Source organism: Stegastes partitus, unplaced genomic scaffold, assembly GCF_000690725.1.
Source record: "Stegastes partitus isolate 25-593 unplaced genomic scaffold, Stegastes_partitus-1.0.2 Scaffold11, whole genome shotgun sequence".
NCBI classification, from domain to species: domain Eukaryota; kingdom Metazoa; phylum Chordata; class Actinopteri; family Pomacentridae; genus Stegastes; species Stegastes partitus.
In genome coordinates, this window is record NW_007577742.1 from 318786 (window position 1) to 333535 (window position 14750).

At 39.3% G+C, this 14750-nt stretch overlaps 2 protein-coding genes across 3 annotated transcripts; one reads left to right on the forward strand and one right to left on the reverse strand.

Moving 5' to 3' along the window:
- Positions 1 to 1481: 1481 nt before the first annotated feature.
- cfap97 (cilia and flagella associated protein 97) lies at positions 1482 to 9256 on the forward strand. 2 transcript variants are annotated; one of them, XM_008286782.1, is made up of 5 exons: positions 1482 to 1638; positions 2864 to 3795; positions 4393 to 4673; positions 7609 to 7768; positions 8646 to 9256. In XM_008286782.1, the coding sequence occupies exons 2-5, from the start codon at positions 2889 to 2891 to the stop codon at positions 8753 to 8755; spliced, it is 1458 nt and encodes a 485-aa protein (XP_008285004.1). In that variant the 5' UTR covers positions 1482 to 1638; positions 2864 to 2888; the 3' UTR covers positions 8756 to 9256. The 2 variants fall into 2 exon arrangements, with proteins under 2 accessions (XP_008285004.1, XP_008285012.1); XM_008286790.1 differs by having other exon boundaries at positions 8649 to 9256.
- Positions 9257 to 9969: 713 nt separating this feature from the next.
- slc25a4 (solute carrier family 25 member 4) lies at positions 9970 to 12344 on the reverse strand. Its single transcript, XM_008286801.1, has 4 exons — positions 12135 to 12344; positions 10901 to 11387; positions 10665 to 10805; positions 9970 to 10543 (listed from the first exon to the last, which is right to left on the reverse strand). Exons 1-4 carry the CDS (start codon positions 12243 to 12245, stop codon positions 10383 to 10385), a joined length of 900 nt encoding a protein of 299 aa, XP_008285023.1. The 5' UTR covers positions 12246 to 12344; the 3' UTR covers positions 9970 to 10382.
- Positions 12345 to 14750: the final 2406 nt, after the last annotated feature.

The window sequence follows — 14750 nt, forward strand, 5'->3', positions numbered from 1 at the left end:
CCCCTCCCCATTCAGTCTCCATCTCTTCCCATCCTGCATTGGCATGTAAATTCTATGACAGTGACCAGACACAGGTTTATATGAGAGATTCCTCCCAAGTGCTATTGTCATAGGACATCGGCATTTCATTAGTGTGTGTCACTTTTAGGTCTAACTATGTTATTAAGAGTAAGACCATGACAAATTGTAATTTCAGGGGACGCGCCTCCAGATAATCCCCTTTCTTGTTAATGGAGATGCTCTAGGGGGAGCAGTTACTTTGGCATAATAGATCCCCAAGGAAAAACTAAATGACCTCCCTTCTATTCATCAACTGGTTCTGTTCCTTGATATGTTAGAGCGGTTTAAAAACTTCTTCTGGAAAGGAGAAATCACTGCAGGGCGTATTTTGATTTTTAATTATTATATGTTGTTGTTCTTGACTGGTTTCTCTGTTAAAGACAGACTGAAAGTAAGGCAATAGACTGTGTATACAGTGCTGACAAGCAGTTAAGCAGTCAGATTGTATTATGAAGTTGTAGCCTAATAGCAGAACAGTGTAATTTCACTCAGCTGATTCGCATAACTCACCTGCAATGCGGACTACAGTTTAGTGGGAATTAAAATTTTAAGACTGTGATGGAAATTCCATAATTTTCTGGTTTTATTACATTCTACTGCTGACTCTAGATGTGACATTCTTTTGGAAATGTCATCATTTAACTTTGTGCTCTCTTACGTGAAAGTTTCTCTCTTATCCATCATTGTTTATATCAGTAGGTCAGCTTGACCCCAGTGCCTTGGGTTGCACAGGAGGTCTTATTGCTTGTCTATTGAAGGCCCACACAAATAGCTCTGTGAAGGCCCTGGAGTGCCTTATTAGTCTTAGCTTTTTTTTTTTTTCCCCAATATTTGGCTCTTATCTTTGGACACTTGCTGTTTGTGATTTTGCTTTTTGGAGAATTTCCCCAACAAACACTTGATAATGAACTCCAGGCATTATTTGTAAATGCTCTTTTCATTTGATATAAACCATATTTGTTTACCAATTACAAATTTTGCACATTAATATCAAAAAGTAGATTGTATTTTCTAACATTTATTTAAATCTTTTATAATATATTTCAACTTGTTTTTTTGTTTTTTTTAAGACTTGACACTGAAATCTTTAGTAACGCTCATTTGTCAACTAAAAGGAAAAATATTCTGGCCAAAATTTTAACAGTGGTTTTCTTTTCATACATTTTCTACTGGGATTTTTAAAATATTGTAGTCAAACCGGGCCGATTCGGTTCATTTTGAGTAGCATGCAAACAGATTTTATTCATTTTTAGCTGTATATATTGCGATTCTTTGAAGATTTTTTGATTCTAACTGATATTATGAAATCTAATTTAGTTAACTCAGTGCCTCAGAGGATTAAAGCTCCTCGCTGCTGCAGAGCTCTTCTCCCAGGCAACCGTTGCCAGGAAGTGACGTCGCCTAGTTACTGGGCACCCTGTCGCTGTCGGTATCCAGCTGTATCCCGCTAACGAACATTCTGATTTTTAGTGCAGGTGTGCGTTTCATTTATTCGTCTTCGTAACGGAATACATTTTGTCTGAAGAAGTAAATGAAACTCTAACGTGGAAACCCGTTTATTGTGCCTTCTCTTGTCAGGTAAGATAATATGTCCGTACAGCTACAGTTAGCTAACCTGAACCACTGTTTTGGTGTAGTTAGCTACGTAAATGTTAGCATTAGTTAACTGTCATGCTTAACGTGTGTCATGTCTGGGATTAAGTCATACCCTGCTTAAATGGTATATATATAAAAGGTTTAAACTGCAACTAGCTACGCGATGGAAGGAGTCTTTATTGGCAGTACCACCGCTGTCATACCTGGACCCTCTAGCTAAATTTCTAGCAAAATGTGGTTGCAACGCCAGTTACATTATATTTACGGAATTTCTAAAGTGTTGGTATGTAACCACTGTTAGTGTTTCGTTCCTTTTGTCTTTATGGTTTGAAAATCAGTCAGCTAATTTCTGAAACCTGTTTGAGATATGTAACATCTGCATTAAATCTGCATCAAGTGTTGCATTACTGTGTGTTAAAGTAAGTTATACAGTAAATGAGTCGTGAAAAGTGACCTCATATCCCACTCTGGGCTAACTGGACAACTAATGCAAGTGTCAAATGTTTGCTAACCGAGTGATTTTTATGTGCCGTGAAAACGAATGTACACAGTGAGAAAAAAAGGTGGCAAAAAAGCCTTGAGTTTCTAAAAGTCTGTACAGCAGCCTGTTTTGCAGAATAGTTAGCTGTACTATATCATAGATCTACTCTTGGAGTATGTGATTTGATTTTGTGACTGCCCAGTCACAAAGCAGTGATTATGTAGGAAAATATATTTAGGTTTACATGTTTTTTTTTTTTTAAATGCATGGGGAACTGTCTACTCTCACAAGCCCAATATAACCATGGTAAACAATCAGTCGGCTGAAAATTCTGATGTGTCAGGAAGATATATGTGTGAAGACAGATTTGATAAGATTGTTTTGTAAGCACTGCTACATCATTTTACCAACTCAGACGTCATTGTGCAAAGCCACAATGTTCAGGCACTCAGCATAGACTGAACAGGGATTGAATGTGGTTTTGATTTGAAATATGACATGCACTTTCTAAACATGATGGGAGAATCATGTGATTATGATACATTGGTGGACCTCTGGTGCAGGTATCCCGAAGATCATTGACTCTTCTCATCTTTTTTCTTTTGAAGCATGTCAAATAATTACGAATAATTCTATGAATGTCATAATCAGAAAAATTCTCCACCTCACATAACATTTCTTTAAACTTAAAATTTTCTGACATCACATCCTTACACTGACCTACAGGCTCTGTGTGTTGCAGAGGACGGCCATGTTCAACCCAAGTGAACTTGAAGGTGAAGTGGACCATTCATTTTTTGATAGTGACTGTGCTGATAGCTGTGGAGATGGAGAAGGAAAGACCGAGAAAGGCTTGAAGTCTGAAAAGGAAAGCCCAGCTGCACAAGAGACATTACATGCAAAACATGCTGAAAATGCACAAGATGATCACTCTCCAAGGACTAACAGGATAAGAAAACACCCGAAACAAGTGGAGAACAACAGCAGCAGAGCGGAAAGGAAAATGAGGCGCAGGGCATCCAGTGTATCATCTGTTTCTGGCACCTCAGATAAAGTTATAAGTGATAGCAGTGAAAGTGAAGATGACTCTAATTGGCACTCTAAAAGGCCCAGTGGAACATTTATGGCTTTGTTGACTGAGGCCAGAGATGTACATGATACGGATGCCTATAACCAGAGCCCAAATGAGACTGAAGAAGAAGCATTAGCATTCAAGGCCAACACAAAAAGGAGAAATAAACAATCTCCTAAAAAACTGATGAGAAATCGGCGCACCCGGAGTCCATCTCCTACTTCAACTGACACCAGTGCAGATGCAGACTCTGAGAGTTCCTGTAGCAGTAGCAGCCGCAGGAGCAGTTTAGACTCCCCCACTCTCCCCAAACCCAACAAGCCGTCTTTATGTCCTGAAGGAAGAAGGAGGTCATCAGGATCTCAGGATTTGTCTAATATCCATACAGAGGAGTCGGACGATAGAATGACAGATGTGAGCCCTCTGTCCTCTAATGACATCAGCCCTCTGCAGTCGTTGGATCTGAACCCCACCGAGGTTGGAGAGGAAAGCCATAAAAAGCAGCAGCCTCAGCAGGAGAGTGTGCCCTCCAGTGGCCTTAGCAACAGGAATCCAGATGAGGATTCAGATCCAGACGTGGATGAGTGTGAGTAAACTTGAATCTTTCTTATATGTCAGTTATGTTTGCCTTTGCTTTTTACCAGTAGTTCCTAACTTTTTTGGCTTGTGTCCTTACAAGTGCTTAGTCCACATGTAGGGGAAAATTGTTCCACATGAGCATAATGCTTTACATATAACAAGGGTTATATGGCTATATTTGAAAACTAAAAAAATCTGCCTTCTGTCTAAAATCTTGGCAAATATAAACTGTCACACATAAATCCCCTTCCTTAAACAGCTGACGTTTTTTGTTATCATCCATCCAGAAGAAAAGACAGACATCTCACTTTAAAATGTCACTTTTACATGAGCTATAATCTAAAATGGACTTTAGCTTCAGTTTTACCTAAATCACATAAAATCTTTTCTCTTAAGTGACACGAATAAGCCTTTTTCTGTAGCAAATGCGACTATACTTGAACACAATTGTGCACATAGTGATCTTGCATTACAAATACAGTCAGCAAGAATTTACCTTGGAATGGCTTTTGTATATTTAGTTTTTTAAATGTTTTAGTTGTATGTTTTGTCTGTTTTAAAGTCAGATCATAATATTCTAACAAGTGTACTTTTCATCAATCAGGCTCTCTCCGTCTAGAGAGTCAGCTTGGAAGTAACCTGGTCCTTCACTGTCCTGGAGGAAGAAACAGGAAGAACTACTCGTTCTCCAATGATGAAGTAAGGCGCATAGATCGGGAGAATCAGCGACTTCTTCGGGAGCTGTCACGCCTTTCTCCAGGGCCTAGACCTGGAAGTGTTGTGGGGAAGAAAACCCGCGTGGGAAGTAGCTCGCCTCTGGTCCGCCTCTCTCACAGTGCACTGAACAGACAGCGGGAACAACAACGCATTGAGAGGGAGAACCTGGTGAGTTCTGCTTTGTGGGTGCTGGATTCACTTAATTATTTAAGGTTTATTAGTCATCACAAAAATATAAATACTAGTTTAAAAATTTAGCTAATGAGATGATACTTCGTTTAACAATTCTTTTTGAAATGCAGATAGGTGATAGCTGATAAGCTCCAGATAATTTACCTAACACCATCATATAACCACACAATAGTGCACTTTTTCAAATCTATATTAGAATTTATCTTCTAGGGTTCATCACACATCATGTCAGTGATATGTGAATCGAGAGAAATTTATAACAAAATATTGAACAAGATCTGTTTCTTTCTACTGTCACTAGAGCATTTCGGTGACTCCTATGTCCAAGTAGTACGCAACTTGTCTGTGGAATCTAAGTTGCATATTCAGACTGGACCTTTTACAATTGTCATGTATTCCTATCTGCCTAAATTTCTAATTGGCAAACACCAAGTGTCCAAAAAAATGAAATTGTAGTGGGGAATTTTGCACAGATAAAATATAACAAATTAACAGATAATTAGATAGTAAGATATTGGTACTGCTGTCTCTAGAATGAGATTTCAGTTTTATTATTTGTCATTATACAGCAACTATCTAAACGGACACTGCTGTTGACGCTTCGAATATTTAACTCTTTTTAGTGAGACTAGACTTTATGCCAAGGGTTTTTTTTAAATGATGCTTTACTCACAGTCAGGGCATCCTTATATGTTTTCATAAAATTCACATCAACCTTTGCAACCATCCTCTTAACTATCGTCTCGTCACCAATTTTTAAACAAATTTTCAGTATAAGGACTGTAAATGATGCATTTGACATGATCCACTAGGCGTTGTTACTGCATCAGTGACTTTCTCTGACACATGCATGTTAGTGTAAAACATACTTGTGTATTTTTTTTCTGAACTAACTTTGTAATTGCCATCATAGAAGCATAAACAACAACATTTCTGGGAGAATCTGAGGTTTGAGTGGTTGAAATAATTACATAAATGATTAATAAGTTTTTGTCACTTTAGCATGTGTGATTTTTCTGAAGTTATAGCTTAATATTTTAATAGATTTGTCTCTTGAAGTGTACATTTTTTTAAGAATACAGGCATCATAGGTACTAGTTTGTTCGTTTTACTTAGTGACAGTCTCAGAGGGCCACCCCTGAAAACAGACACGGATGGACTTAGACGGATGGCAGCAGGTGGCAGGCTCGCAGCAGTGCTGCAGAGTGACTTTATCAGACAGTTAAGGCTCTGCAGCTTTAGCCTCTCACCCCATTTTAACTCTGCTTGACCACTCAGGCCTAAAAACACACATTCAAACTAACAACAGTGTTAAAAAATAAGATGGCAATCGCTAATTGGAATAGTTATTGGCAGCTAACGGGATTTTAGTATTTCTAAGTGAAAATCTGCATTTTTCTCTTCATTGTTGTTGTTACTCATGTTTCTCAGTCATAGTGATTCGCGGTTTCACTTTGATTCTGTAGCAGTTCTTATCAGGGACTGTGTTTCAGTCATTTTCAGGACAGACTGTTCACTTTCTTGAGTCCATCTTTCTGTGTTGTCAGGAGTACTTTTCGTTTTCTCTATTTTTAGAGAGAAGTAACTGAATCTGCCGTATGATCAGTGTATCCACCCCACACACCCACATGTAACACACCTCATTTTTCCTGCACAAGTAGTACCAGTTCTGTGTATTTCTGGATTGGTCAATTACACCATATACTTAATTTTCTTTCAGAAAGGGTGAATTAACACAGCAGGTGGATTTTGTTTGAAGAGAGTCCAAATAATCCATGCATTGGAAATGCAGTAGGTGAAATGTCTGACTGCAATTAGAAGTCTGTGGTTTGTTACTGTAATGTCTGGAGGACTTTTGAACGTCAACAATCTCTTGACGCTTGAGATTTTTCCTAGTTGCATTGCTTCATATGGAGATTTTGCTTACAGAGAGTTTTCTGCAGTGCCTGCATGTGGGAGTGTGACTGCATATATGACATTTAAACACTTGCCTACACTGCTTTGCCTCATGCTGCTTTGTTGTGTTTGCTGTGTACCAGACTTTGTTTTTTTTTCATAAGTTAAAAATAAGTGAAATTTGTTCAGCGGGGACTTGGCTTTATGTCTGAGTCAAATAGTTGTTTATGAGTAATATAACCACTTTTAAAGTACTATGTGGTGTTTTATACATTGTGAGTCAACAGCCAGAACAAATGTGATCAAATCAGTCGAATCAAATGCTTAAAATACTTACTATATAAAGGATATTACTATTACCAGTTTACTATTTACAACTAGATGACACCTATTAAAACCAATGCAATGAAATGTAATGCAACTCTGCAAAACAGATGTGTTTACACATTGGTAATACATTGATATATGGGGTGTGGGAAAAATATTAGGAACATATTTTATTAAAAGTAATACAGTTCAGCAGCACCGCAAACTACTGTTGCTAACAATTTCACCAAATACTTAACATTAGGAGCTTAATTCAGGCAAGATTTGTTGTTTGTAGAAGTGGAAGAAATACTTAATGCTTTTATTTGAGTAAAAGTAGCAATACTACAGTATAACAATACTTGGTAGAAGTACAAACATACTTTAAAAACAAAAAAGTATTACCAGCTAAATTTGCTGTAAATTATGTATTTTACTGGATTGCTATTAATGTGCAACAGCATTTTCTGTTGTAGCTGGTATAGCTTGTTTTGCCTGTTATTTTACTGTGCTGCTCAGTCTTTATATTTTATTGTATTAGTTTTCAAAACAAGTATAAACTGGAAAGTACCTCAAAATCTTTCTAAAGTACAGTTTTTCAGTAAATGCACTTACTGACATTCCACCACTGATTAACTGCAACTAATTTGCATTTATAGTATTTTTTTAATGAGTACTTATGAAATAAAAATCTTTTTGTTTCTGTCAGGCTTTCTTGAAGAGATTGGAGTCTGTCAAACCTACACCTGGCCTGAGGCGCTCAGAACAACTGTCAGACTATCAGCGTCAAGTTGGATACCTGGGAGCTCCTTCGTATCCCATCTGTCGGACCACCACGAAAAACAAATCCAGCAACAGGACAGCCTCAGGTAGGCTGACACTCACAGTCGTAAAACATGTAGATGCTTTTCAGTCATTTATATATCCTAAACAGCATGGCAATACAGTGATCAATGCCTGCTCATAAAAGGCCCTCGGCCAAACACAGCAGTTTAAATAACAAACATGTACCTTCTCAGTAAAACTGCAGGTACATCTATTCAGTTGTATAATATATTACATACAGGGACTAAACCACGGGAGCCAGGTAAAGTGGAGTATTACAGACCCACTGTGACGTAACTGTGCAACATAAGAACACTCTTGAGTGTTTGGATTCCACAAATTCAGGTTAAAACCAGCAGATGTTTTTGTGGTTGTTCTGGAGCAGTCTGGCATTGATTTAATGAAGGTATACAGAGAGGATCAGCATGTGGCACTGCGCCGCAGCGCTCTCAGATTGAAGGCTGCAGATTTATCGTAAGTCAGCTTCCCGATGGCTCCACAGATTTAATTAACTGAAAGAAGACATTCAGACAGTATAAAGCAGCTATGAACACTGGTAAGAATCACCCATTTGTTAATAGATAAGTACCTGATTTACTGTTTTTTCTCTTTTCACCCTAAATCTATTAAATTTTTTGTTGTTGTTGTTGTTGTTGAAGCTTAGTGTACTGGTAACACTTGAAATGATATACCATCACCTGAATCAATTCCTGTGGTGCTAAATGACTACGATCAGTTGCTATATCAATGCTAATAAAACACCATTATGCTTTTTTGTGTTTGCTTTGGTGAAATGATCAAATATGCACAAGATATATTTACTTCTCAGTGGAATGAAAATAAAAAAGGCATGTTAAGTTTCTGATTTGAATATTATAGTAAATCTGTAACCAGAAAGTATGTTTCTTTTGTCACCCACAGCAGATGCCAGACCAGTCAACTCCAGAGCAGCTTCTTCCACCACTGACTCCAGCAGCACACCTTTACCCAGGTCAAAAAAAGTGAATCCAGCACGACCAGCCTGGTGCTGAGAACCTGACGTTTGACAACATCTAATCTACAAAGAAGCACGTGACTGGTTTAATTTAGTGATGTCTTGGTGTCTTCATCACAAAAGGCCAACTTTAAAAAGGTACAAAGCCATACTGATACATGTATAGGGTCATCATATTGACTGAATCAATGATTGTGTTGTCATGCTCATCCATTATAAAGAAGATGAAATTATCGCTGCTCTTGGATGCTGAAATATAGCGACTGACTCACTGATCTCAAAGCTATTGTCATTCACTTTGGTTGTTCAGCTGTGGCTTCTGAATACAGAAGTAACTCCTAGCAATACTTGCATTTTTTCAGAAAATATTGCTTTTACTTTAACAGCTGTGTTGCAATGGTAATATCAAATTCATTCTATATTGTTTGAGTGACTAAAATTTCCATTAAACAGGAAATTTTTCATCCCTTTTTTTAAAAAACATTTGTATGATTCATGATGCAGTAAATGTTGTGTTTACATAATAAAACTATTTTAAAGTTTATTTTTGGGTGTTATTCTGTTCCTTGTGAAGTAAAACTGCTTGTTCAACTGAAATTAGGTATTTTACAAATTAAAACAGAAGAAGAATAGTAGAATAATGTTGGACACAAAATGATTGCCTAAATTCTTCTCTCTTGAAGGACACTTGAACCAATAGAGCACATGGCACAGGTGGTACAAGCGAAACCTTTTCAGTAAGACAAGTGGTTGTAAATGAAACTACCATTTACTTCTCTTGGACTAATAGCTGTTAATATTTTGTAGTTTGTCTACAAAACCAATAGTGCTGTGGTGCACCTCTTCCAGCTGGTTGTATATTTGACTCATTGTGTCAACAGTGCAGGCGTCACGCTACAATGGGTCGGAAAAAATGTTTAACATGGATGTACTATTCCTAAGAAATCTGTCATAAGTGAAAATAAGGATCGGGGTTACTGTCTGTTATTTTCCAACATAGAGATGGTGGATATTTTGATGAAATCTCAGTGAATGGTGTTTTCACATGTCTATTTAGATACTTCACTCTCGAGGTGCTGTAGTTGTTCATGCTGGCTCACTGTCACATTATCGTGACCACTTGAACACAGCCATAAGCAGTGTTGCTCCCATCGTCTGTGATTTTCATACTGTGATGTGTGAAAGTGTAAGCTGTGAAACTCACAAGATGGTGGTTGCCATGATAACAGCATGCATCAAAGAAGACTAGACTATGAGACTAATACATCTTTATTCTTAATAAAATAATGTATGAGGTGGGATACAAGGGTCAAAGTGGTCACACCATAACACATGGGCCTCAGCCACTGCTTTACAAACTAACATGAGGAGCCTATGACCTGTAGTGATGTCTGTGTCATCACAACATCTCCACTGGCTTGACTTTGATACTGTAAGATTGCCTTTTGGCATGTCGTGGATGGGATATATACACCTGTCTGAGGAGGCACCTTAACCTAGGTCAAGGGTACCTAAGTCAAATACACCTACCCACCTTCTCCAGGCTGTTGCAGAGGAGTGGTACATGTCCACATTGTAATTCACCAAGCTGTTATCACTGTATTACAAGAAATAAGACTTAAACAAAGTGAAGGGTTTCCTTGGGGACTGGGAGATTAGAAAGTTTATTTTGTGAACTTCTTGATCTCATCGTACAGCACCAACACGAAGGCACCACCCATGCCTCTGATCACGTTGGACCAGGCACCCTTGAAGAAGGCTTTTGATCCCTCGTCCTTGAGGATCTTCCTCCAGCAGTCGATTGTGCCCTTGTACATGATGTCAGCTATGGAAATAGAGACATGAACAGTGATGCGTAATGCCCACAAATGCATGCGCAAAGTGCGTAATTGTGGCAAACACGTCCGATGCGCTACTTTAACAACACATGCATGAGTGACCCTCACCTCCTTTGCGTCCAGACTGCATCATCATACGACGTCTGACTGTGTCGAAGGGGTATGAGATGAGACCAGCAGCAGCGGTCACAGTCTGGGCGATCATCCAGCTGACGACGATGTGCGTGTTCTTGGGATCTGGCAGCATTCCTGTATGAGGGAGGAGTTAAATCACCGGTTCGTCACGATAAAATACGCACAATTGTTAGCATATTTTGAATGTTAGGTCAGACAGGTGTGCGCACCTTTAGCTGTGTCGAAGCATCCGAAGTAGGCCGCTCTGTAGATGATGATACCCTGCACTGACACGTTGAATCCGAGGTAAAGACCCTTGAGGCCATCGGTTTTGAAGATCTTGGTGATACAGTTTCCAAGACCGGTGAACTCTCTCTCAGCAGTACCTTTGCCGATGTCGGCAGCCAACCTCGTTCTGGCGAAGTCGAGAGGATAGACGAAGCAGAGTGAGGTCGCACCAGCGGCACCGCCAGATGCCAGGTTACCAGCGAAGTAACGCCAGAACTGTGTTTTTTGATCCACGCCACCGAGGAAGATCTTCTTGTACTTGTCTTTGAAGGCAAAGTTAAGGGCTTGGGTGGGGAAGTAACGGATGACGTTGGCCAGGTTGCCTCTCCAGAAGGAAAGGAAGCCCTGTTCCTTTGGGATTCTGACCACACAGTCAATGATTCCCTTGTACTGCATCTCTGCGGTGATCTGTTTGCTGGCATGCTGGACCTGCAAAACAAAACAAAAACAAAAAACAAAAAAAGAAAAGAAAAAAAAGAAAAGTTCATGAAAAAATGGCTGCATTGACACCTGCCCAAGATATGTTAGGTTTCTGAGGAAAACATTGTGGAAAGCAATCCTGTAAAGATCATTTTCTATTTTTATGAAGGCAGAATGCAGTGTTCCTAATTTTTATAACCCATTTATAACATTTACATATTTTCCCCCAATGTTTAATATTCTCTGGATACGCATTATGTAGTTATCGGCCCAGCAGTCTACAGGCACACTCCTGTCACTTGATACTGTACTGTGTATTAGATTACAAGCTTCAAGTTAAATATAGCAATTCACTTTCACTAAATATCACTGCAGTCATCTGTTATGGTGGAGTAATAATTCACTTAATGAACGAACAAGCGGCACAATAAACATGCATTATGGTCGTTTTATTGAAGCACTAAGAGGTCTTCTCACCACTGCTGTCATAGCAGCAATACTGCACTTTCCAGTGCGTAAAACCATCTCCAAATTGAGGCAGGACCTCTCACTTGCTCTCAGGCATTACGCACAAGACTAAATGAACCCACTTAGTGTGCAGGTGGACCTGATTTTTACTAAACCAATTACAGTTTTACATTTTGGTGTTTGGTTTTTGGGAAAACCAACAATTACGCACGCTTTACGCACAAAACGGTGAACATGCGGCCATGCTACGGGTAACAGTTCAATCTTTTTTCTTTTTTTTTTTTTTACCTGCAGCAACAACTTGACTCTCTCAATGGGAGCGACAGCTGTTTTGGAGATGGCAGCGGCAATGCCACCTGCCAAAAAGTCCTTCATGAAACTAACCACCGCGTCCGACATGGCTGGATGTTTCTTGTGCTGATGTGAGACCCCTGACTGTTCCAAACCCCACCAAGGTCCTCAAGGAAACCCTACGCCCCTCCAAGTGGACGAGGCACCCCCATGTGTCCTAATATATCAGGGTCACTTATCGCGAGAATTTTGAGTGATGGATTTGCAGTTTGTCGAACAGATAAACGAGGCTGAATAAATTTCCGAGGTTGAAGTTCAAGCAGTGCGCCATGTTTCTGAAGTCAAGGGTCGGCCAAACCGGGGACGTTTAAAGGACACAAACTGTGTAATTTGATAATTATTAAAACACAGATATGCTGAAAAGAGGCCTTTTACCTAAAGTCCTGCTGGTGAGCAGCCTCCTCATTTACAGTCCATGAACACTTGTGGGGTCCGTTGAGTTTGCAGAGGTCAGAAAATAAAGAAAGGAATTCTGTGTACTGTATTTTAGGTGGAATTAGATGTGGTGCAGTTAGAATAAAGACCACTGACAACATTTCACAATGTTGGTGCTTCATGATTCTGACAGGACACTTTAAAAGAGATACACAGACATTTCCTGCATCATATTCTCACATAAAAATGCTTTTAGGCCACTAAAGCAAATTTAATATCAAAGCCCATTGTTTTTCAAGGGAGATGGGTTTTTTTTAAAGGCCAATGGATTAATAGTAATCTATTTATCAGTCTGTCAGTGTCTTAAAATACAGCCTGTTTGTTCTGGGTCAAGGGTGGGATGGATGGAGAAGCTTTTTCTGATCAAAGGGAAGTGAAGAAAGACAAAAACATGCGCTGGAATCACCACCGACAACGTGCTCCAGTTAATTTATTTTACATTTTCCGCGCTGCGCTCTTAACATTTTGTTGCACCTTCATTTTTTGGCACCTGCTGCGAGGACGTGGGGTCAGTGGTAAAACAGGAAAAGACAAAACTTCTTTCAAACCTGACCTGACACGTGGGACGTCACAAGATCTGATATGAAAGGGCAACGTGGTCCAAACTGGTAAACTGGCCAACTTGGCTCCGTTTTGTTCCACTGAGGAGGCGCTGGACAGAACGTACTACAGCTCCATGTCCTCCAGTGTGGTTGGACGGCAAAACTACTCCATTCACATATTTGTGGGGGGAAAAAAGTGTTGTTGTTTTTTTTTTTTTTTTTTTTTTAAGTACTACTTTCAGTGTTCTATTAGCAGCTACAAGCAACAAACACATTCAGTTGGCACAAGAAGCGCAACGACGATTTTACAATAACAGTAAATAAATAAATAATCACAAATTACGCGCTACAATGCGTCTTAAAACTGTGTTCCATATAGCCTTAGAACCTAATTTAAAGCTTACTAGTTTCTGAAAGATCTATAAAATTCTGCTGACATGGAAATACTATAAAATAAGTGAGCTCACCCTGTAGGCGTCTAACTAACCACCACCTCATGGCCACTTGGTGGCGCTCCTTGACTGAGTAGATTCATAGCCTTAAGGTTTCAAAGTGTCTCCTAACAGAATAATATCAAAGTAGTAACACTACTGATAATACTTCAGAAATTACATCGTTTTGGGTTTTTAAAAAAAAAAAACTTTATCATTGAGACAATCAATTATTATAATGCAGTGACACTAATGCATGAAGGCTGAACGCCCAGATCATTGGTATTAGTGTATTAGTTGTTATTGCTCACTTTCTATAAAGCTGTATCTTTTATTACTGCTGAAGGAGATTAAACTAGTTTGCCCCTGTCATTTATGGAATCAAGAAACCTTTCAACCTGTCCTTAAAATTCAGCTTTATCTGTTGTTTGTTAACAATAATGTCAACTCAGTGAGTGAACAGCTTTATTGCTTATCTGGAGGCCACCTTGACCGCTTCTTTCCCATCTATCTGCTGCTGTGTTGTGCTGTCTAGATGAGTCAGTGGGTGGCAGTAGAGAGCTAGGTTATGAACAAGAGCATCCCTAACCTCCCCAGAGAGCAAATGTGGTACCCAGTAAAACAGGTGCTTTTCCTCGTTTACTTCCCACACAACAATAAAAATAATGCATCACTTTACTTGTCCCCCTCCCCAACAGCGAAACGCTCTTAAGTAGCTCCCACCAGTCAGGTCAGAGGTCACGCTCAGCTGCAAGGCTGCAACCTTAGAACTGGTTTGAGATTCAGCATCGGGTTCACTTCAGCACTTCAGTAAAGCAGATGCTTATTGACACTGGGGCTTGCACCTGCCTTTGGGCGAGCAGAAGTCGTAGGTTTAGCATCAGATGTACCCAACACTTGGCTGTGATGCAGCTTTCCCAGTCAACATTTTTCCCTTCAAAAGCATCTTTATTCTGAGCTGTGAGGGTCTGCTTGATTTTATGCATTTGTTTGCGTTTACTGTTCAAGAGCAGGGGGGAAAATCCTGTATCAGTTCTGATTTTCTATTGTAGATGATGCAGACTGAGGAAGTTTGGTACCAGCCAATTTGTGTCTTATTGTCCACTGTAAAACTCAACAACAGTTTCTGAATTTATGAATACTTT